A 22,001-nucleotide genomic window follows, 5' to 3' on the forward strand; every position below is an offset into this window, starting at 1 on the left:
GGAATTAAATAGAGGTGGTAGTTATGCCCATTTGCAAATGTTACTAAAAGCCATTGTATTCTCTTTAAAGGAATTAGTTTTATGTCCTGTGAATTTCACTTCAATAAAAAATAAATAAATTTATTTGTACACTTTTTCTGCATGTAAAGTATGCTTAAGCTTGGAAAAATGGTGTAGTAGAAATAATGCAAGCTTTGCCAAAACATTATGCTAACTTTTTCTTTTCTTTTTTTAAAGATCTGGGAATCTAATTCAGGGCCTTGTGCATGCTAAGCAAGCATTTATCACTGAATATATTCCAGTACTGTGCTGCCTTTTCAAAAAAATTTTAATTTATTTTTTTGGAACTGGGGATTGAATCCAGGGTGCTTTTTTTATTTTAATTTTTTATTTTGAGACAGGGTCTCACTGAGTTGTTTAGAACATTTTTAATTTGCTGAGGCTGGTCTTAAACTTGCAATCTTCCTGCCTCAGCCTCCTAAGTTGCTGGGATCAAGGGTTGCGCCACCATGCCCAGACTGGTTTTTAAACTACTAGTCATCTTATATACTGAACATAGCCATTGTGAGTGTGGCACACAGCAGGACCTAAATACTGGTCCCCTTTTGGCAAATGAAATTTTCCATATCCCTGAGGCTTACGGGATTCCATATAATACCTACTGTCTCTAGAGGCATTTAACATTCAGGTAGTCAGGCACCTTAGTACATGCCTGTAATCCCAGTGACTTGGGAGGCTTAGGCAGGATGATTGCAAATTCAAAACCAGCCTTGGCAACTTAGCAAGGACCTGAGCAATTTAGTGAGACCCTGTCTATATAAAATATAAAAAAGGGCTGGGGATGTGACTCAGCTGAGTTAAACTGAGTCCAATCCCTGATACCAAAAATAAAGGGGGGGGGGGGTTGGACTTCTTTCTAATTGGTCAATTTAAACTTCTAGAGAATAACGATAGGAATCTTTTCTTACACTTTCAATGAATCCCATACTTTAGCACATTGCTTTGTATAATATCTATTTGTCACAATCCTAGTAGGAAATCGATGGTACAATTGTATTAGAAAATCTGGGGGAAGTGTTTATAATTCAAAGAAGTAAATAGGGTTTAGGGAAATCTTAAACAATATTGCAGTGTCCACAGCTCTGCTACAGCCTGAACTCAAAAAAGATGAGAGCAGTTATGTGAGAGAAAGGACTTCCTGAGTAAGTATTGTGACCTTCGTTGGTGTAGTCCATTCAGGACCACTTTCCTATGCAGAAAGCAGGGTGGAGAGTGAGTCTATGTTTGGTGCAATATATATGATGGCATTGATGCAGAGGAATATGGGAATACTGATCTCTTGAGAGGGAAGGAGGAATGCAGAGCCTGTGGGAGGTTCCTTAGTGCTCTTTAGCAGTTTTCACATCCCTTTACCCACAAGATTAACAGCTTTCTCTAACTCTCATCTCGTGCAATAAAAGTTGAGGGAGTGAGTTTGTTGGTTTATTCGTTCACTTGTTTTTGAGACAGGGTCTCTTGCTAAGTTGCTTAGGGCCTTGTTAAATTGCGGAGGCTGGCCTCCAATTTGGGAGCTGTCACAGCTTCCCAAATCACTGGGATTACAGGCATTGGCCATCTCACCCTGCACAGAGAGTAAGCTTAATGATAACTAAGGTCCATATATGTACATAGTTACTTACTATATGATCTTTAAGTCTGATGAACTTTATATATATCTCTTTATTTATGTTTATGTGGTGCTGAGGATTGAACCCAGTGCCTCAGAAGTGCTAGGCAAGTGCTCTAACATTGAGCTACAACCACAGCCCCTGATGAAGTTTACTTGTAATTTGCTTTTTAGACATTAATATTAATCTGTAGGTAATTATAAGCAGTCTATAGGAAATGTTAAAAGACCTTAGTGGAGTCAAACTAATGAAGTTGCAGAATAAAGTCAGTGTCAATTATTACAAGCTTGTATAAAATTACTTAGTTTACAACTGTAATAAATTAATAGTTTTGCACCACAAATATTTTAACAGTTTTACTAACATGGTTACAATCTTTGCCACTTATTAGAGGCTGATAATGTAGCTTAGAGGTTGAGTTTTGCCCTTCTTGTGGGAGCCCGAGTTCATCCCCAGCATTGCAAAATAAATAATTAGTAACAAAATAGCCAGGCGCCGTGGCGCACACCTGTAATCTCAGCAGCTTGAGAGACTGAGGCAGGATGATCGCGAGTTCAAAAACAGCCTCAGCAAAAGCAAGGTGTTAAGCAACACCGTGAGACCATGTCTCTAAATAAAATAAGGATGTGGCTCAGTGGTTGTGTGCCTCTGAGTTCAATCCCCGGTACCAAAAACCAAACTGGTCCAGGCCTGTAATCCCAGCAGTTTGGGAGGCTGAGGCAGAAGAACTGAAAATTCAAAGCAAGCCTCAGCAGTTTAGCAAAATCCTAAGCAACTTGGCAAGGCCCTGTCTCAAAAAATAAAATGGGTTAGGGATGTAGCTCAGTGTTGATGCGCCCCTGGATTCAATCCCTAGTACCCCAAACAAACCAATCTTACAAGATGTAATAGGTGATTCAGAGCTTGAGGTTCTCCCCTGGGTCAAAATCCGTTCTCTCGTCGTTCATTATTGAAGTCTTAACTGAGGATTTGTAATGTTAGTCCCCATTGTTTTCCAGTTATGGCTAAATTAAAGAGTTGTTTTTTTTTTTTTTTTAATGCTGAACTGGGGATAGAACCCAGGGCGCTATACCACTGCGCTATATCCTGTCTCACTAAAGTGCCATGGCTGGCCTCGAATTTGCGATCCTCTAGCCTCAACCTCTCATGTCGGGGGAATTACGGGAGCCAGCCACCGAGCCCAGTCGAAAAGGGGGCTCCTAAAGTTCTGTTTCCACAACTGCCAGAGAGGAACTGTCTTCATTTTTTTCGATGGGAAAACTAGCCCAACTGGGAGTCAATCCAAGTGGGTGGCTGCAGAACTGCTGTCCTTACCACTTCCCTGGGGGTTCTAACATTCCCTTCTGTGACGCGGACCTCGCAAGCTCGGGAAACGAACCCCAGCTTCTGCACCGCCTTCGGGCGGGGAAAGCCGCGCGCGCGGGCGAGCCGGAAACCCGGTGTCTGCGTGCAGGAGCCCCGCCCTCCTAGGCGTGTCCTCGGGCGGGGGGCGGGGCCTGCTGCCGCGGGAATCCCAAACCCGCCCCTTTCCCCACCCCTCCATTTCTCGCCATGGCCCCTGCACTACTGCTGGTGCCAGCTGCCCTTGCTTCTTTCATCCTGGCCTTTGGCACTGGAGTGGAGTTCGTGCGTTTTACCTCCCTTCGACCACTTCTCGGAGGGATCCCGGATTCCGGTAGTCCGGGTGAGCGGGAGGAATCGAGTACTAGCTTTGAAACAGGGAGGTGGAGCCGGAGAAAAGGGTGCGAGGGCGGAGCTTGGAGACAAATGACAGTGGAAGTCTGAGCGAGGGAACTGGAATCGCGAAAGCTGCTCAAAAGCTGCAGGGTAGAGGGACCATAGGAACGGTTTGGCGAACCGTGAAACTAAAGACTGAGCGGGAGGGAAAGGGCTATAGACAATATTCTAAGAAAAGTATTTTGTAGAGAAAACTGCGGAGAGGGAAGTGTTACAAAGGGGCGATCCAGAGAATCCTCTCCAGCCATGCTTTTAGTGACAATCCAACATGCATTTTTCTATGAATTCTCTTTCCCAGGTCTGACAGAGGCCTAGGGAAGAGGGAGAAATACAAGGGATGGTAAAGTGAGAGGGGCCAGCCTAGATGGAAAACATTAACGCTTTGAAACCATTAAGGGACATGGTCTGGGACCCCAATGGGAAATGAGGGTAAGGGGAGACTTTCTATTTATCTTCTTGATGTTTTGTCCCTTTCTCCTTCAACTCCTCCAGATGCCCGCCAGGGATGGCTGGCTGCCCTGAAGGACCGCAGTGTACTTGCCTCCCTGGCTTGGGATCTGGGGCTCCTGCTACTCTTTGTTGGGCAGCACAGCCTCATGGCGACTGAGACAGTGAAGGCATGGACATCCCAGTACTTTGGGGTCCTTCAGAGGTCACTGTATGTGGCATGCACTGCTCTGGCCTTGCAGGTATGAGGACATGGCATCTGAGTCCCCAAGGGAGACAATCTGTGGGAGGCACCCCCTGGACTGGAGAAGCAAACTATGATTTTGAGAAGAGAACTGAGAATGCTAATCTTAGCTTCTATCCCTTCATGGCACATATCCTACTTTTTATCAAGAAGGGTGTACTTGTCATTCCCTAAGCACAAGATGTGCATTTTCACCTTTGCAACTTTGTTCACATTATCCTGCTTGAAATCCCCTCCTTAATTCCTTTTCAGTCCTACCATTTCTTTGAAACCACCTCCCTAGGTTTCAAGAGAAAGCTTGCTTTTCATTTAGCAGTTACCTATCTTCTCTTTGAGTGCCTAGTATTATCAGGCACCTATCAGGTCATCCCCATCCATTCTATAAATCCCTATCCATTCTGTAAATCCTCAGTGTGGATACAGGTCATCCTCACTTTCATGGGAGTTTACTCAGCACCCTCATAAATGGGAAAGGGGAACAGGCTCTGGGTCTGGGTTTCTTAAAAGTAGGCAGGTTGGCTGCTGGGATTCTTAGTTCCTCATCCTTCTCCAGTTGGTGATGCGGTACTGGGAACCTGTACCCAGAGGCCCAGTGTTGTGGGAGGCTCGGGCAGAGCCATGGGCCACCTGGGTGCCCCTCCTCTGCTTTGTGCTCCACGTCATTTCCTGGCTCCTCATCTTCAGCATTCTTCTCGTCTTTGACTACGCTGAGCTCATGGGCCTCAAACAGGTGAGGCTTCCAAATCCCTACCTAAGACCTCTGACCCCATTTAGAATTCTTTCCAAAGATTTTCCTCTTCCACCTGCCTGCCCCCCTGCTATTCTACCTTCTCCCTTGCTTTTTATCCTCTCCTCTCTCTCTTTCTTTTTTCTTTTTCTGTGCTAGGGATCTCTTTTTTTTTTTTTTTTTTTCTTTTTGTGGTGCTGGGGATCAAACCCAGGGCCTTCCTTGTGCATGCAAGGTAAGCATTCTACCAGCTGAGCTATATCCCCAGTCTCTCTCTTCTTATAAGAGTGGCTCCTCAAAGGCCAGCATCCATGGGTATCCTGGGTCTGGGGAAGTCACATGAATCAGAGATCAGGGTCAGGGGGTGGAGTCTCAGAATGAGGTTCTTGGGCCTGATTTCCAGGAGGGTGGTGCCTGGAAGAAAGAGAAAGAAACAGCTAAATTGGAAAAAGGGTTTGACTCCATTTCTAAGCCATTCTCCTTCTCTTAGGTCTACTACCATGTGCTGGGCTTGGGTGAGCCTCTGGCACTGAAGTCTCCCCGAGCTCTGAGGCTCTTTTCTCACCTGCGCCACCCAGTGTGTGTGGAGCTGCTGACTGTGCTGTGGGTGGTACCCACTCTGGGCACTGACCGCCTCCTCCTTGCTCTCCTTCTTACCCTCTATCTGGGCCTAGCTCATGGGCTTGACCAGCAAGACCTCCGCTACCTCCGGGCTCAGCTACAAAGAAAACTTCACCTGCTCTCCCGGCCCCAAGATGGGGAGACAGAATGAGGAGTTAACTCTGATTCCAAGCCCTGTACTTTCTCTATTCCTCAAATTCAAATCCTTAACATCCCAGGCCCTGATAGCTTCAGACCTGAGGCTCAACCCCATGGACTGAAGGAGCTGTCCCTTCTACTGCTTGAGACTTCATTCCTCCAGTCCAGCTCCATACCCTAAATTCTGAGTTTTGGCCACTAGATTCCAAGGTCCAGTTCTCACCAGCCAGGAACAGAGGGTGTAGACTTCATTCCCCTCCTCACAGTTTAGGGCCTGACCTGCCTCCTCACAAGGAAATGGGTCTGCCCTGACTGCTTCCCTGGCACTCTTATTCATCTCTGTGCCTCAGGGATCCCCTTCTCCATCTCCAGCTTCCACTCCTGGGCCAGAATCTGTCTGCAAGTTGCCAGTAGTGGCCGCCCGGTCTAGACTCCAGTCATGCTCTCCACTCCTACCCTAGTCTCTCCACCTCCCAAGGCTCCGCCCCAGGGCTGAATCCCACTACCCCCCCTCTCCCCTGCAACCCTCGCCACAGCAACCTAGTGGAGCGGATTCTCCTGCTCTTAACTTGGGTGACTTGGGGTTCCCTGCTCTCCTGAGAAGCACTTGCTGCAGGAAAATAAAAGCCTCGTTTTTCTACATGTGTATTCTTTACTCTGCGACGTCTCAATCTACAGGGCTGAGTTTGGGAAGGCGAGCCAGAGCCTGGGAGCACCAAGCTCAGTTTGGGAGCCACCTCACCCACTGGCTACTCTCTGGGCTGCAGCCAAGCTCCATGGGCTCACCCCCACCTCCAAGCTGCCCAGTCCTGCTTCCTCCAAATACCCCAGTTTTCCCGCTGCAGAACCGGAGACGCAAAGGAGACAGGGTAAAACTAAAAACGGAGGGGACCGCAGCTCTGGAAGGGAAGAGAGCTTCCAAAGCCATTTGCTTCTGAGCACTGCTCCTGCAGCCTCCTTCCCTACAGACCTCCTCCTGTCTGGAGACGGCCCTCGACCCACAGCAACAAAGGCTGGCCCGGGAAGGCAAAAACGTGGGGAGGAGCGGCCAGAGATGGGAAGGGCGGGCCCGGTTCGCAGCAGCTGGCGCTTCCTCCCCGAGTCCCTAGAGGGGCCTGACTCACGGGCCGCCGCCCTGGGTTGGGGAGCTGGGTGGGGGCGGGGGTCTGGACACCAAGGTTCTGGACTACAGGGCGGGAAGCTGTTGAGGGGCCCTGGGGTCTGAGAGCCGAGAACCCGTGATTGCCACAGAAACAGGGGAGTCCCAGAGAAGAGTCCCACGCGCGGTGGATGGAAGTGAGGCCCCGCCCCCTCCTCGGGCTCCGCCCTGCGCCCCCTTTCCTCTCTGCATTGTCCTTAGACAAAGCTGTCGCCGCCCCCCGCCCGGCCCCCTGGTCTCTGTCTCTGTCCCTCCTCCTCTTTGCCTCCTCCTCTCCCTCCCTTCACCCCTCCCTCTAGTCTCCGGATCTCCCTCGCTACCTCTCTCCTCCTCTTCCTCTCTCCTCCTCTCTCCGGACGCCTGGCTCCCCGCATCCCCTCCCCCGGGAACGTGTGAGTTGACTGAGGGACTGACTTGGGGACAGGGGTGTCTTCTTGCTCCCGTCCCCGCTCCCGTCCGAATCCCGGACCTTGGGCTGTCTCCTCTTTGTGCCGAGATTGTCTGCTGACCGCGCCGGGTGGGGATGGCTTGCTATGTCAGGGTTCCATGAGAGCAGGGAGCCAGCCACGGACTTGCAGGCTCAGGACCGAAGAGGCGTGGATCCGGTCTTCAGCATGCCTGAGTCCAGGGGCTCAGCCGGTGGGGGAGGCTGACGGTAGTGATCGGATGGATGGGGGTGGACGCCAGGGTTCTGGGAACGTGATGGCATCGCAGTCGCCCGTGTTCCAAAAGTCCCCCAGGGAGGGTATTTCCCCTGACCCGCCTTGGGGGCGGAGTGCATGGCGGAGGGGTGGGGGCTGGAGGGCCCGAGAGGCGGGGCCCGAACCTAGCCGGGAAAGGAGCCGGGATCTTTGGGGCCCGCGCTGAGACCCGCCGGCCTGCTGCCGCGGCGCTCCCTTAACCATTGCCCCCTGAATTCCCCTTCTCCCCTTTTCACTCTCCACTTTTCCTTACCTTCCCGAATCCCCTCAGATCCCGTCTATCCCTCTCTGGCGGGATTCCCCGTTTTTCCTTCCCATTCTCACCTCCCGCCAGTGTCGTTGAGGCAGCCTCTCCCGTACCCGGTCCCCTCTAAACCCCAGCCATTCTTTCTCTCATCTCTTTCACCCCAGCTTTCTTTTAGCCCTTTTCTCTCCTTACATTATTGAAACTATCTTTAATACTCATTAACCCTTTACTATCCAATCTGGCTCCTGCCTTTAAATTTTGACTTCCTTTCACATCACCTCCCCTCAACTTGGTTGAACAGCTTCTCGTCCCCATTTTTCTGTCCTTCTTCTTATCCCTTTCCCTCTGACCTCATCCCCAGCTCCTCTGCCCTTCTCTGTATCCCACCTCAATCCTCCATTTCCTCCCCACAACCCAGTCTCACCCCTTGGGCCTCTCTGAAGCCTCTCTTCCGGTTGTCTGTCCCCAGCGTTCCCTACCCTCACCTCCCGGAGACCATGGCCACTATCCCAGACTGGAAGCTACAGCTGCTAGCCCGGCGTCGGCAGGAGGAGGCAGCAGTTCGTGGCCGGGAGAAGGCAGAGCTGGATCGCCTGTCCCAGATGCCAGCCTGGAAACGAGGACTTCTGGAGCGCCGCCGGGCCAAGCTTAGCCTGTCTCCTGGGGAGCCTAGCCCTATGTCTGGGACTTCAGAGGCTGGACCTCCAGACCCAGACGAGTCCGCTGTTCTTCTGGAGGCCATTGGGCCAGTGCACCAGAACCGATTCATTCGGCAGGAGCGGCAACAGCAGCAGCAGCAGCAGCAGCAGCAGCAGCGGAATGAAGAGCTGCTTGCTGAGAGAAAGGCTGGGTCTCTGGAGGCCCGAGATCGGAGACCCAGCCCTGGGAATTCAAGGGATCAGAGCCCCAAGGGAAGAGAGTCAAGAGAAGAGAGGCTAAGTCCCAGGGAAGTCAGAGAGAGGAGGCTCGGGATAGGAGGAGCCCAAGAGTCAAGTCCCAGGCCTTTGGAGACTAGAGACTGGAGGCAAAGCCCAGGAGAGGTGGTAGACAGAAGCTCAAGGCTGTCAGAAGCACAAAAATGGAAGCTAAGTCTTGGAGAAACTCCAGAACGGAGTATGAGGCTAGCGGAGCCTGGAGAACAAAGTCCCAGGAGAAAAGAGGTGATGGAAAGTAGACTGAGCCCAGGGGAGTCTGGCAACCAGAAGTTGGGCCTGACAGAGGCTCATAAATGGAGGCCTGACTCCAGAGAGTCTCAGGAACAGAGTTTAGTACAACTGGAGGCATTCGAGTGGAGACTGAGCTCAGAAGACAGAAAAGACTGTTTGGATCAATGTAGGAGAAAAGAAGAGAGGACAATTCAAGGGATGACCCCAGAAGAGATTACAGAGTTATCAGAGACCCTAACAAGGGAGGCTCATGACAACATCTCCAGAAGAGTGGAGACAGCAGAACAGAGGCCCAGCCCTGTGGAGGATGGTGAGAGGGGCTTGAAGACAACTGAAGGATGGAAATGGACCCTGAATTCTGGGAAGGCTCGAGAGTGGACACCCACATATATAGAGACTCAAACTCAGAAATCAGAATCTCCAGAGTCTGTTGAGAGGCATCTGGGGCCTCCTAGTATAGAGGCCGGAGAAGGGGAGGCTGAGAAGGAGGAGTCGGGGGCTCAGAGCAGGCCTCTGAGAGCCCTGCAGAACCACTGTTCCGTCCCCTCCCCCCTCCCACCAGAGGACGCTGGGACCGGAGGAGGCTCGAGACAGCAGGAAGAGGAAGCAGTGGAACTCAGGCCCCCACCATCAGCCCCTCTGTCTCCCCCACCCCTAGCCCCAAGCGCTCCCCAGCCTCCTGGGGATCCCCTCATGAGCCGTCTGTTTTATGGGGTGAAGGCAGGGCCAGGGGTGGGGGCCCCCCGCCGCAGTGGACACACCTTCACAGTCAACCCCAGGCGCTCTATGCCTACTGCAAGCCCAGCCACTCCAGCTGCCCCAGCCACAGGTGATGCTGCAGTTCCTGGGGCTGGGAAGAAGCGGTACCCTACTGCTGAAGAGATCTTGGTTCTTGGGGGCTACCTTCGTCTCAGCCGCAGCTGCCTTGTCAAGGGGTCCCCTGAAAGACATCACAAACAGGTAGGGGAGCAGCCAAGCCAGACTTCTTAGAAATCCACTTGTCAATTCTCTCTGGACTCTGGTCTTTCTTGCTTTTTTATACCCTGTATTCTTGTCTTCCTCTATTCTTGTTAATTCCTGCCACCTCCCTTCCTCCCTCTGCACACACACCCTTCCTCTGGTAGCCCTCCTTTGCCATTCATTTTGGAACCCCAAGAGCCTGCCCAGCAATCAACCACTGTGCCCGGGTGTGTCATTTTCAGGGTGTGCCCAGGCTGCTCATTCTCCCTACCCTCAGGCTCTGGGTTGTGTCCCCACCACCACCATAGACCTTTCTTTCCTTTCCTCTGAGTCTGCAAACCCACCCAGGCCCATGTGGTGGGAAAAGAGGGCAGTTTGCCAGGGTGAAAGCTCAGCTTTGGAGAGGAGAGAATGTGGAGGCAGCAGGCTTGGGAGGCGGAAGACAAGGGTCTGGGCTCTACAGAGAAAAGGCAGGAAGCATTGAGTGGGGGGAAGGTCTCATCACCCTAGGAAGAGGAAGGCAGAGCTGAGTGGGGACATCCTAGGATAGAGGGAGGAGGGGTGATGGGAAGGGCTGGCTAAAAAGCAGAGAGAAGGCTTTTGAACCCCAAGTCTGCCCCATGGGAGAGGCATACACAGAGGCCATTTGAACAGGGTGACCTCGGGGTTGCACACCCCCAGCTGGGCCACTGCTTCAGACAGTGCTCCCTTCTCTCTTGGGACAAGAAAAGCCTTCTCCTCTTCCCAAATGCCCCCACCCCCCGCTCCTCTGTCCTTCCTCCCTGGGCTTTCCCTCCCTCCCAGAACTGGCTCAGCCATGGTTTTCCCCTTTCTTCCTGACACCCTGCCCTCTCCCTCCCCTTGGGGTAGAAAAAGAGAGAAGTGCTTTCCAAGGCACCGAGCTCGGACTGGCTGGGGTACAGTGGGAGTTGAGGACAGGGCGGGGAAACTGAGGCTAATAGATCAGAGGTTAGACTTGAACAAGGACATGCAGGGAAATGTGAGCAGCCAGGCTGACTTCTGGTCCTGGCTCAACTCCATCCCTATACACATCAATTAGTTTGTAGCTTGAAAATCTCTAGGAGAGAGGTCTCAATCAGAGGTCTCAGAGCTAAAAGTCTATCCTTCTAACATGAATCTCCCCAGAGTTTGGGAAAACCCATCTCATCCTTATCCCATGTGTTAACACCTTTTTTTTTTTTTTTTTTTTAAATCCTTAATGTCAGTGAGAAACCACAAGGACTAAAGATCTAGGTGAAGCTCTAGGGGGAGGCACTGGATCCGAGTTCATCTTCACAGAAACTGAAGCTCCCATCCCTGAGCCCTGGTACCTGGGAATCTACCTGAGACCTCTGACACTCTGGCCCTTTTCCTTCAGTGATGGGCAGATACAAAGGAGGGAGGACAGGAAATTCTCCTAGGCTGAGGTGTTCAGAAAAGTCACTTCCTACTGAGGTTGGCTAGTGCTTCCAGGAGGAGGCTTGTGCCTTTGGGGAATGAACAGAGGGAGGCATGAAGCTTTGGACCCTGAAGCTCAGGGAGTATCTGAAGAGAACCAGGAACCCAGTGCAGAGCAGGACCAGTGATGGTGACCATACCTAGGTCAGGGAGTAGGGGGCCGGAAGCAGATCGCCCAAACAGGAAGCCTGGGGTGGGGGCCGGAAGGCTGGTGGGGCTGAGTGGGGAACTCTAGGCCATGGGCCTGCCAGAACTGTGCTCAGGATGTGGTGAGAGAATAAGGAAGCAGTCCAGCCGTGTTTCAATGGGGGTGGGGAAGAAGCAGCAGAGTTCCCTACACCCAGTCACCCTCTGTCCTCTTTCAGACCTTCTCCCCTCTCTCAGGGCCCTGCTTCTCAAGGACTGGTGTGCCCTGTCCCTGCTCACTGTCCCAACCCACTGGCTCAGGGATAGGAGGACCCATCCCCACCCCCACTTTCCCTAAATAACTCATGTTTGCTGGCAACTTCCATCAAACATCCCTGCATCAGGAGAGAAATCCCAGCCCTGCTGTTGAGCCCAAGGGATGGGTTGTGACTGGTCCCCTTCCCCAGAGGCCCCTCTGGCTGAGAGACCTGCCCCTCCCTCCCTGCCCCCCTTGTGACCTTATATAGCTGATGGGAGAGGAGTGAATGAGTCACCTCCCTCCCTGTCCGTCCCCCACCTCCTGCAGGCTGTGCATTCCTGAGAAGCCCTGTCAGAAGATTGGTAGTGGTGGTGGGGGGGCGGTTAGAAGCAAGGCAGGAGGGGACAAACAAGCTGAGCAAATCAAATGAATCCTCTTGCAGAGTGGATAATAAACTACAGAGATTGTTATCCCAAAATGGAATATGGAAGCAGAAATGGGTTCCCAGAAATTTTGATAACAGTAACAAAATCTGAAAGGATCCCTTTTGAGTAGTTTGGATATAAGCAGTCTGGCTGTTGTCACTTGATTCTACCAGCATTTCCATAGATGTGGACTGGGGGTCAAGTGTGTACAGATTGGACTATCCCCAATGTTGTCCACCCCATAGTCTTGGTCTGTTGGAGCCTCATCTGAGGTCTGAACAAACCCTTTTGCATTGAAACAATTTCCAAGTTGCTTTCAACATCAAACACAAGTATAATAAATAAGTACAGCCATCCCTCTGTCTCTAAGGGTTCAATGTCCCTGGGTTCAACCAAGTATGGATCAGAAATATTCAGAAAATGGGTTGGGGTTTTGGCTCAGTGGTAGTGTGCTCGCCTAGCATACATGAGGCACTGGGTTCAACCCTCAGCACCACATAAGCATAAAGACAATTGGGCTGGGGTTGTGGCTCAGCGGTACAGCGTGCAAGACCCTGGGTTTGATCCTCAGCACCACATAAAAATAAATAAGTGAAATAAAGGTATTGTGTCCAACTACAACTAAATTTTTTTTTAAAAAAGAATAAGACAATAAAATCCATCCAACAACTAAAAAAATATTTTTAAAAAAGAAATATTCAGAAAAAAATTACATCTGTACTGAGCATCTAGGGACTTTTTTTTTTTTCTTGTCATTATTCCCTAGAAAATGTAACAACTATTTACAGAGTATTTACATTGTATCAGGTGTTAAAAGTTATCTAGAAGCCAGGTGTGCAGGCGCATGCCTGCCTGTAATCCCAGGGGCTCCAGAGGCTGAGGCAGGAGGATCACAAGTTCAAAGTCAGCCTCAGCAAGTTAATGAGGCCCTAAGCCACTTAGTGAGACCCTATCTCTAAAAAAAAAAATTTAAAAAGGGGATGTGGCTCAGTGATTAAGTGCTCCTGGGTTCTATCCCTGGTGTTGCCTCCCCCCCAAAATAAGTTATCTAGAGATTATTTAAAATATGCAGAATTTATGTAGGTTATGTGGAGTATTACACCATTTATGAGGGACTTGAGTATTTTGGTATCCAAACAAAGGGGTCCTCCACAGATATGTAGGATGACTATATATCCTCTAATAAGTTAGAAGCAAGTAGGTGATTATGGAAAAAAATCAGAACTGGGTAATTATAACTTAGAGGGTCAGGAAATGGGGGGAGTGGATGTAGCAGCTTCAGAATAGGGTGAGAGGAAGGGAGAGAGTCTTGAGGGGGGAGAGTGTTCCCTCAGTACAAAGGGCATGAGGTCAGAATGTACCTCTTGGTACATTGGTGGACTTGGAAGAAACCAGGCCATTGTGACTAGAGTTGGGGAGAATGTCAGGGAGGGGGACTGGCACATTGACATTGATTAGACGCTAGCTTTTTTTTTTTTTTTTTTTTTTTTAAGTACTGGGGATTGAACCCAGGGACACTCAATTACTAAACTGTATCCCATCACTTTTAATTCTTTGTTAGTGAGACCCTATCTCACTAAGTTGCCCAGGTTGGCCTCAAAGGCCTCCTGCCTCAGCCTCCCAAGTGGCTGGGGTGGCTCTAGTTCTGCGTCAAGTGAAAAGGGGAGCCATTGCAGGGTTTGAAGCAAAGGAGTGACACATACAATCCCTAAGTTTTAGCTTCCCATAGGGACCCGTGTGTCACATCCCATACAGCCTTAGCAACCTCAGCAACCTCTTCCCCAGCCACCCTTCTCACATCACAACTCACATAGAGACTAGGGGATGCAGGGCCCCAGCCCTAAGTCTTCCCAAACAGATGCCAGGGACAGCCTGAGTATGTCATCTAGACCTTTCCAAGTAGCTCACATGGAATCCTCCTGTTTCTCTCCCTAATCCCTTTGGCTCCCAGAGTTAATCCTACCATCCCCTTCCCTTTGAGCTTCTTAAGAGGGCAAAGGGGATAGGTAGAAAAGCAGTAAGAACAGCTGGGCTCACCTGCACTTGGGATGGCCTGTTTATGAAGGGCTTTCTATCCCCTTTATGGTCTTTTGCCTCTGTCTCTGCCCATCCCTCTGGTGCTGTCTGCACCCCTACCTCTCTGCCCTTATCATTTCTCCCAGCTGCACCTTTCAGGGGCTCATCTTCTCCCCTGTGTGTTGAGGAAACTCTTGGCTGTTGGTTTCCTATCCTTTCTCAGGCCTAGGCCCCCTGCAGTGGGTCTACTCCAGCTATAGGAGAGAAGTGGGAAGGGGAAGGTGTTCAGGGTTTTCCCAGGGTATAGCAAGTGTTAAGGGTATGGAACTCAAGGTAACTGTCCTTGATTTTACCTGGGACTCCATCCCCAGCCAGCTTTTTCCTGCCTAGCCAGCTCAGATGTCATCTCCTTTGGGAAGCCTACCTGATTGCCCCAGTCAGACCAAAGGCTCAGTTCTGATCAGAGGGATTTAACTTAATCCTTTATTTTAATTTCTTTTTACACCTCTGCCTCCCATTGAACAGTACTGGGTTCAATCTGCAGTACTAAGGGCATGGGACCTTAGTCCTGTGTTATTCATTTCTGCCTCTCAGGCACGTGCCAAAACACAGGCCAAAAGTTTGACCTTTTTGAATTATGTGATTAAAGAGGGGAAGGATTGGGGAGCTGTAAGAAAACTGAATCCCAGAATGGTCCGAGGGAAAGTCAGTGGAGTACCTCATTCCAGACCTCACTCTCCTTCCACTCCTCCTGTGGGCTTCCCTGGGCTGTGGATTCTGAGCCTGCCTCCTTCCCCTTTCCGTCCCACCTGCAGCTTAAGATCTCCTTCAGCGAGACAGCCCTGGAGACCACATATCAATACCCCTCTGAGAGTTCGGTACTGGAGGAGCTAGGCCCGGAGCCCGAGCTCCCCAGTGCTTCCAGTCCTCCAATGGCCCAGCCAGACGACGAGGAGGACGAGGAGGAGCTGCTGTTGCAGCCTGAGCTCCAGGGCGGGCTGCGCACCAAGGCCCTGATAGTGGGTAAGCGGAGGAGGCGCGGCCGACCCCGGGGCGCCCCCTTGTGTTGGAGCGGACACCTCGGTCCAGGAGGGAATGGAGGGTTGGAAGGAGCTGGGTTGGGCCTGTAGCCCAATGCGTTTGTTTACTTATTGCAGTACTGGGGATCGAACTCAGGGCCTGGGCAAGCGTTGTACCACTGAGCTACGTAACCAGCACCCCCCCCACCAATGCTGTCCTTTAACTGATGGGAAAACTGAAGTCCTGGGAAGTGAAGCGCACATTGACTCTAGATATTTCAAAACTAGGGCTCCTTCTGAGCTCTTCAGTTTGGGTAAAAACAGGGATTGGGTCAGAGAGGCTGAGTTTGAATTTCATTCTGTTCTCTTCCTTGTGATGTGAACTCAGAGAAACTGACTTCTGGCCTCAGTTTATCATTTATGAAATGAGGTTAATAATAACCACCTCCTCTGGGCTGGGGATGTGGCTCAAGTGGTAGAGCGCTCGCCTGGCATGCGTGTGGCCCGGGTTGGATCCTCAGCACCACATACAAACAAAGATGTTGTGTCTGCCGAAAACTAAAAAATAAATATTAAAATTCTCTCTCCCCCCCCCTCTATTAAAAAAAAAATAATAACCACTTCCTGGGGCTGAGAGTGTAGCTCAGTGGTAGAGTACTTGCCTAGCACATTGGAGGGCTCGAGTTCAATCCCCAGTACTGCAAAAATAACAACAATAAGTACCCTCTGCAATTTGAAAGAACTGAGTAATTTTTGAAGCACCTAGGCCAGTAGTTATATATTAAATTATTTATTCTGGGATTATTGTGAGTTTAGACAAGGTATAAGAATGCCTAGCTGGGCACAGTGGCACAGGCCTGTAATCCCAGCAGCTCTGGAGGCTGAGACAGGAGAATCATAAGTTCAAAGCCAGCCTCAGCAAATTAGTGAGGCCCTAAGCAACTCAGCAAGACTCTGTCTCTAAATAAAATATAAAAAAAGGGACTGTGGCTGTGGTTCAGTGGTAGAGCACTTGCCTAGCATATGTGAGGCATTGAGTTTGATCCTTGGCACCACATAAAAAATGAATAGATACAAAATAAAAATTTTTAAAAAATGTATATATATATAGAAAAGGACTGGGGATGTGGCTTAGTGGTTAAGTGTCCCTGGATTCAATCCCCAGCATCCTCCTTCCCCGTCCCCACATACAAAAAAGACCTAACATAGCCAGGTGTAGTGTCAGCATGCTTGTAATCCCATCTATTCTGGAGGCTGAGGCAGGAGAATCCTAAATTCAAGGCCACCCTGGGAAATTTAGTGAGACAGTGTCTCAAAATAAAAAATAAGTGCTGGGGATATAGCTCAGTTGATAGAGTGCTTGCTTCACATGCATAAGGCCCTAGGTTCAATCCCCAGCACCATCAAATAAAAAATAAAAGGGCTGGGGATGTAGCACAGTACTTGATTCAATCTGCAGTACTGAAAAGAATGTAGGGGAATGCCTAGCACAGAATCCAAGCTAAGGGATGGTTTGTTACTGGTGGTTTGTTACTAAACTGAAAAGTGTAGTGAAGACAGATTATGACATTTGAGTTCACTACAGTATCCCCATACCTGGAGCCTAGTAGACACTTTTAGAATAAATGACCAAATGAATGAATAGATGAAAAGAAACAATTGGAAGCAGAGGTTACTCTGAGTTGAAGTGTTCCAGTATTTCAAAGCTGGCTTCAATGCAAGCAGTCAGGTGGCAACAAGTACCCAAGACATGGAAGATACAGGACTTCCAACATGTGAGCTGCCCTTCAGTTGGGGAAGGGATGGGGAGAACAGAGGCAGATGCCCTCATTCACAGAAGCCCTCATGCTTTATCCTTATTACCGCCTCTCCCACAGATGAGTCCTGCCGGCGGTGACCATCTTTCAACTAGGGGACATACCTCCCTCCTTCCCAGAACTGAAGATCCTGGAGCCTAATGATTCAAAGCAGAGGACCCTGAAAATGAGCCTGGCAGGGACAGGCAATCAACATCTTCTGACTTGCTTTCCCCATCCTGTTTCTAGGGGCAAAGCCAATTGCCCAATTTCCACCCTAACCCAGAATCCCTGATGTGCCCTAGTATGGGTGAGGTCAATGGGCTGGAGCATCTTAGGTGACCCAAAAGTAACCACCAGGTCCTGGGAGGAGCATAGAACTCCCTGGGGTGTGGAGATGGAGCAACCCTCATCTCCATGAGAGGATACACTCTTCCCACAGCTTTCCTTGACTCTTCACAAACTGCAGAGTCCTCAGGATTTAAGAACTCATTGCCCTGGGAGACTAACCCCACTGAATTCACAGGCACGTGTTCCCCCTTCGTTTGCAGCTACCTGCTTCTTCTCATGACCATATCCTAGTTTACAAATCCTACCAGCTCCAAGACCCACCTGGTAAAGTCCCAGGTTTACAAGCCACACCTACTTGCCATGTCCAGGTGGAGTTTTGTCCCCTGTCCCCGTCATTCCTTTCATGGGGAATGACCTGGGAGTGTGGCTTCTTCCACCTTTGCTCAGTATTACTGTGTTTCAGTTTCCCACAGGAGGGAAGACAAGGAATCTTAACTCTGTATCCTTTGAAAGATATTTAATTCTGTCCCTCCTAATGATTCACAATTGATTTGAATTGCAGTGGTGTGGAGTGACTAAGGAGGCAACTCACTTCCCCTCTCCCATTGCTCCTTTAATTTTGTTGTGTTCATTTTTTTTAACTTTCTATAATAAAATGGAGCTTTCTCTGACTCTTCTGCTGCTTCTTTGGGGAAAAAAAACAGTTCCTGTAAGGGAAGACTTAGTGGATGTGGGAGGGGAAAATGAAGGGGGATGAACCAGGAACCTGGCACTGACATAGAAAGTAGTCTGGAAGTCAAGCACGGCTGTATACACCTGTAATCCCAATGACTCTGGACGCTGAGGCAGGAGATTGCAAGTTCTAGGCCAGCCTCAGCTACTTAATGAGACATTGTCTCAAAAAATAAAAATAAAAGGACTGGGATGTATCCCAGTGGTAGAGTGCCTCTGAGTTCAATTCCTAGTCCAAACAGAAAAAAAAGAGGGGGTGGGTGTCTCAGGAGCTGTGTGCAGGTTTCACAGAGGACAAGCAGAAGTCATAGGTAAGGGCTGTTGACTTGTCCACTAAGCTGAAAAGTGTAGTAAAGACAGATTATGACATTTGAGTTCACTACAGTATCCCCATACCTGGAGCCTAGTAGACACTTTTAGAATAAATGACCAAATGAATGAATAGATGAAAAGAAACAATTGGAAGCAGAGGTTACTCTGAGTTGAAGTGTTCCAGTATTTCAAAGCTGGCTTCAATGCAAGCAGTCAGGTAGTCAAGTAGTCAGCAGCTTGTTTATGACACACAAGCTCTAGGGACAGTTACTCAAAGAATTGGGACTATGAATAGTAAATCTCCCGAAACTTGCAAAATTTAGTGGATCCAGAAGTGCAGGGTCCTGGAAAAAGTTTTCTTCTGATAGATGATGGATTTTTTTATTCCTAAAGATTTAACAACCAGCAGTAATTTATAGCTTTGATGCCCAAATATAGTTGATTCTCCCATTTCAAAGAATTTCAATTTTCTACAAATGTGAATCATTTTGTTTGACTCAACAGTTTTATATATATATGATGACATTTAAGTTCACTGCAGTATCCCCATACCTGGAGCCTAGTAGACACAAAGATACTTTTAGAATAAATGACCAAATGAATGAATAGATGAAAAGAAACAATTGGAAGCAGAAGTTACTCTGAGTTGAAGTGTTAAATAAATACACACACACACACACACACACACACACACATAAATATATATGATGTTAATGACTAATGGACCTTTATTTTTTATTTATTTATATGTGGTGCTGAGAATTGAACCCAGTGCCTCATATAAGCTCTACAAGCACTTTACCACTGAGCCACAACCCCAGTCCAGGTTTGTTTTATTTTTATTTTTATTTTTAGATGGTCTCACTAAGTTGCCCAGACTGGTCTCAAACTCCTGGGCTCAAATATTTCCCCTGCCTCAGCCTCAGGAATAGCTGTTTCTGTGAGACTAGTCAGAGATCCTTTATTTACCCAAACCCAAAATGTACTAGACAAATTGACCTTAAGCATATGTCAAAGTTCTTAAATTTACCAGCAAGGAAATAAGCAAGGTGTTATGAGTGAGCAGAGAAGATGAGGGTGTAGAAAAAAAAAAAAATTAGTATTTAATTAGATAAAGATCCTAATCAGTTGTGACCCAGGAAAAGAGAGACAGGAAGCTCTGAGACCCCAGAGGTGCCACAGTACATCTTAGAAATAGTAAATGATGTGTCCAAAAAATAAAAAGTATGAATTTTTATTTAATAAAAAGTTTTATTTTATTTTTATTTAATAAAAAGTATGCCTAACTATAGTGTCTGGCATATCCAATTAATCATAAAATTGTATCCAGGTGCCCATAAAAGTGTATCCAGGTGTAAGCCTGTAATTTCAGATATTTTTGAGGCTGAGGCAAGAGGATCACAAGTTTGAGGCCAGCCTCAGCAACTAAGGAAGAAGCTGTCTCAAAAAATAGAAAGGGCCAGGCTGTGCCTGTAATCCCAGAGGCTTGGGAGGCTGAGGCAGGAGAGTTCAAAGGCAGCCTCAGCAATTTATTGAGGCTCTTAGCAACTCAATGGGACCCTGTCTCTAAATAAAATATATATATATATTAAAAAAAAAAGGGCTGGGGATGTGGTTCGGTGGGTAAGTGCCATTGGTTCAATTCTGGGTACAAAGAAAAAAAAAGTCTAAAGAAGGGCCACAGAGATCAGACTGCTGTAAAGTAAATAACAGATTCTTCTTATTGATTGATTTATTGATTGATTAGGATTGGGGTCTTCTTGGGGCTGGGATAGTGGCTCAGTGGTAGAGTTCTTGCCTCACATATGTGAGGCACTGGGTTTGATTCTCAGCACCACATATAAATAAATGAATAAAATAAAAGTCCATTAACAACTAAAAGAAAATTTTTTAAAAAATAGGATCTTCCTACATCAGCCTGACTACTTCCAGCTTCTGGGCTCAAGTAATCCTCCTGTCTCAGCCTCCCAACAACAGGGGACTACAACCTCTTTACCATGCCCCTATTGGTATTGCTAATTTTAATTTTAATTTATTTATTTAAATATTTATTTTTAGTTGTAGTTGGACACAATACCTTCATTTATTTATTTTTTATTTTTATATGGTGCTAAGTATAGAACCCAGGACTTGCAAATGCTAGGTGAGCACTCTACCGATGAGCCACAACCCCAGCCCACTGCTTATTTTTAAATAAGCAGCTGCCAGTGATTTCTTTTCTTTTCTTTTCTTTTCTTTTAAAGAGAAAGTGAGAGAGGGAGAGAGAGAGAATTTTTTTTTTTAATATTTATTTTTTAGTCATCGGGGGACACAACATCTTTGTTTGTATGTGGTGCTGAGGATCAAACCCAGGCCGCACGCATGCCAGGCTAGCGCGCCACCGCTTGAGCCACATCCCCAGCCCCTGCCAGTGATTTCTTAAGCTGTCAGCAAAACAATTAGTCCATTCTTCAGTTTGCAGATTTTTCTTCCCCTTGAACAGCTTTCCCCAATTCCCAACTTTCCTCTTGCTTGGAAGTCCTCCCTTATGCCTAACCTGTATTCACTCCTGCTGCAGTTACCAGTCTTAGAAAAGGTCACTTCTAATCAGTGCAGACTAATTTTTAAAAAATGTTTTATTTATTTATGTATTTATTTTAAAACATTTATTCTTAAGTTTTTTGTTTTTTTTAAGAGAGAGGAGAGAGAAGGAGAATTTTATTTTATTTATTTATTTTTTTAGTTTTTGGCTGACACAACATCTTTGTTTGTATGTGGTGCTGAGGATCGAACCCGGGCCGCACGCATGGCCAGGTGAGCTCGCTACCCCTTGAGCCACATCCCCAGCCCCTTATTCTTAAGTTTTTAGGTGGATACAACATCTTTGTTTTACATTTATGTGGTGCTGAGGATCGAACTCAGTGCCTTGTGCATGGTAGGCGAGCACTCTACCACTGAGCCACAAGCCCAGGCCGCTGCTTTATTTAAAAAAAAAAAAAAAAAAAAAAAAAAAAAATATATATATATATATATATATATATATATATATATATATGTGTGTGTGTGTGTGTGTGTGTGTGTGTGTGTGTGTATTTAGTAGCTGTGCGCAATATCTTTATTTTATTTATTTATTTTTATGTGGTGCTGACGATCAAATCCAGGGCCTCGCGTGTGAACCCAGGGCCTCCCACATGCTAAGCGAGAGCTCTACTTCTGAGCCACAACTTCAGCCCTTAATTTTTATTTATTTATTATTATTATTATTAATTTATTTATTTTTATGTGATACTGAAGATCAAACCCAGGGCCTTCTACGTGCTAGGCAAAAGCTTTACTGCTGAGCCACAACCTCAGCCCCTAATCTTTGATATAAGTATGTATTTGCTGATCTTCCCATTTGAAATAGAACCTAACCTCTTCTTATCCTGCATTATTTTTGGCTCCATAGAGCTTATATATTTTACTTATTATGTATCTTGGCTCCTTGAATCCTGAATGCATATTCCTTATGGGATTTTTGTCCGATTTGCTCTACGCTACTTGTTCAAGCTACTTAAAAGGCCTAGCACCCATTAGGCGTTTAATAAATTGGTTGCTTTTAGTCAATGAGTGAGCAGAGCACTTGCATACTGACCTTCAGGGGGCGACAGAGAGACTGAATAAGGATGGAAATGAAAGCTTATTACCCCCACCTTAGGGAACGGTTCTGCGAAATTTGAACTCGCTCGGCCACCATAGGGCTTAGGCCGGAAAAGCGCAGCCCCTTCCGGGCGC

The 22,001-nt window shown here is 47.9% G+C and overlaps 2 protein-coding genes across 6 annotated transcripts; both read left to right on the forward strand.

The window, feature by feature from the left end:
• The first annotated feature begins 3,218 nt into the window (after window positions 1–3,218).
• Window positions 3,219–6,177, forward strand: Nrm (nurim). Of its 2 annotated transcripts, none has more exons than XM_076859023.1 (4): window positions 3,219–3,351; window positions 3,897–4,093; window positions 4,649–4,825; window positions 5,313–6,177. In XM_076859023.1, exons 1-4 carry the CDS (start codon window positions 3,219–3,221, stop codon window positions 5,592–5,594), a joined length of 789 nt encoding a protein of 262 aa, XP_076715138.1. In that variant the 3' UTR covers window positions 5,595–6,177. The 2 variants fall into 2 exon arrangements, with proteins under 2 accessions (XP_076715138.1, XP_076715139.1); XM_076859024.1 differs by having other exon boundaries at window positions 3,219–3,342.
• Window positions 6,178–6,771: 594 nt separating this feature from the next.
• On the forward strand, window positions 6,772–17,875 carry Ppp1r18 (protein phosphatase 1 regulatory subunit 18). Of its 4 annotated transcripts, none has more exons than XM_076859022.1 (4): window positions 6,772–6,877; window positions 8,158–9,814; window positions 14,914–15,121; window positions 16,995–17,875. In XM_076859022.1, exons 2-4 carry the CDS (start codon window positions 8,186–8,188, stop codon window positions 17,012–17,014), a joined length of 1,857 nt encoding a protein of 618 aa, XP_076715137.1. In that variant the 5' UTR covers window positions 6,772–6,877; window positions 8,158–8,185; the 3' UTR covers window positions 17,015–17,875. The 4 variants fall into 4 exon arrangements, with proteins under 4 accessions (XP_076715137.1, XP_076715135.1, XP_076715136.1 ...); XM_076859020.1 differs by lacking the exon at window positions 6,772–6,877 and adding an exon at window positions 6,892–7,132; XM_076859021.1 differs by lacking the exon at window positions 6,772–6,877 and adding an exon at window positions 7,141–7,379.
• The last annotated feature ends 4,126 nt before the right edge of the window (window positions 17,876–22,001 follow it).

This window comes from Callospermophilus lateralis, chromosome 6 (genome assembly GCF_048772815.1).
Source record: "Callospermophilus lateralis isolate mCalLat2 chromosome 6, mCalLat2.hap1, whole genome shotgun sequence".
Classification (NCBI taxonomy): domain Eukaryota; kingdom Metazoa; phylum Chordata; class Mammalia; order Rodentia; family Sciuridae; genus Callospermophilus; species Callospermophilus lateralis.

Coding starts and splice junctions, on each gene's coding strand:
- Ppp1r18 (XM_076859022.1), top strand. CDS start 8,186: ATGGCCACTATCCCAGACTGGAAGCTACAGCTGCTAGCCCGGCGTCGG. Junction 9,815..14,913: donor CTGAAAGACATCACAAACAG/GTAGGGGAGCAG, acceptor TCCCACCTGCAG/CTTAAGATCTCCTTCAGCGA. Junction 15,122..16,994: donor CACCAAGGCCCTGATAGTGG/GTAAGCGGAGGA, acceptor CCTCTCCCACAG/ATGAGTCCTGCCGGCGGTGA.
- Nrm (XM_076859023.1), top strand. CDS start 3,219: ATGGCCCCTGCACTACTGCTGGTGCCAGCTGCCCTTGCTTCTTTCATC. Junction 3,352..3,896: donor CCCGGATTCCGGTAGTCCGG/GTGAGCGGGAGG, acceptor CAACTCCTCCAG/ATGCCCGCCAGGGATGGCTG. Junction 4,094..4,648: donor GCACTGCTCTGGCCTTGCAG/GTATGAGGACAT, acceptor ATCCTTCTCCAG/TTGGTGATGCGGTACTGGGA.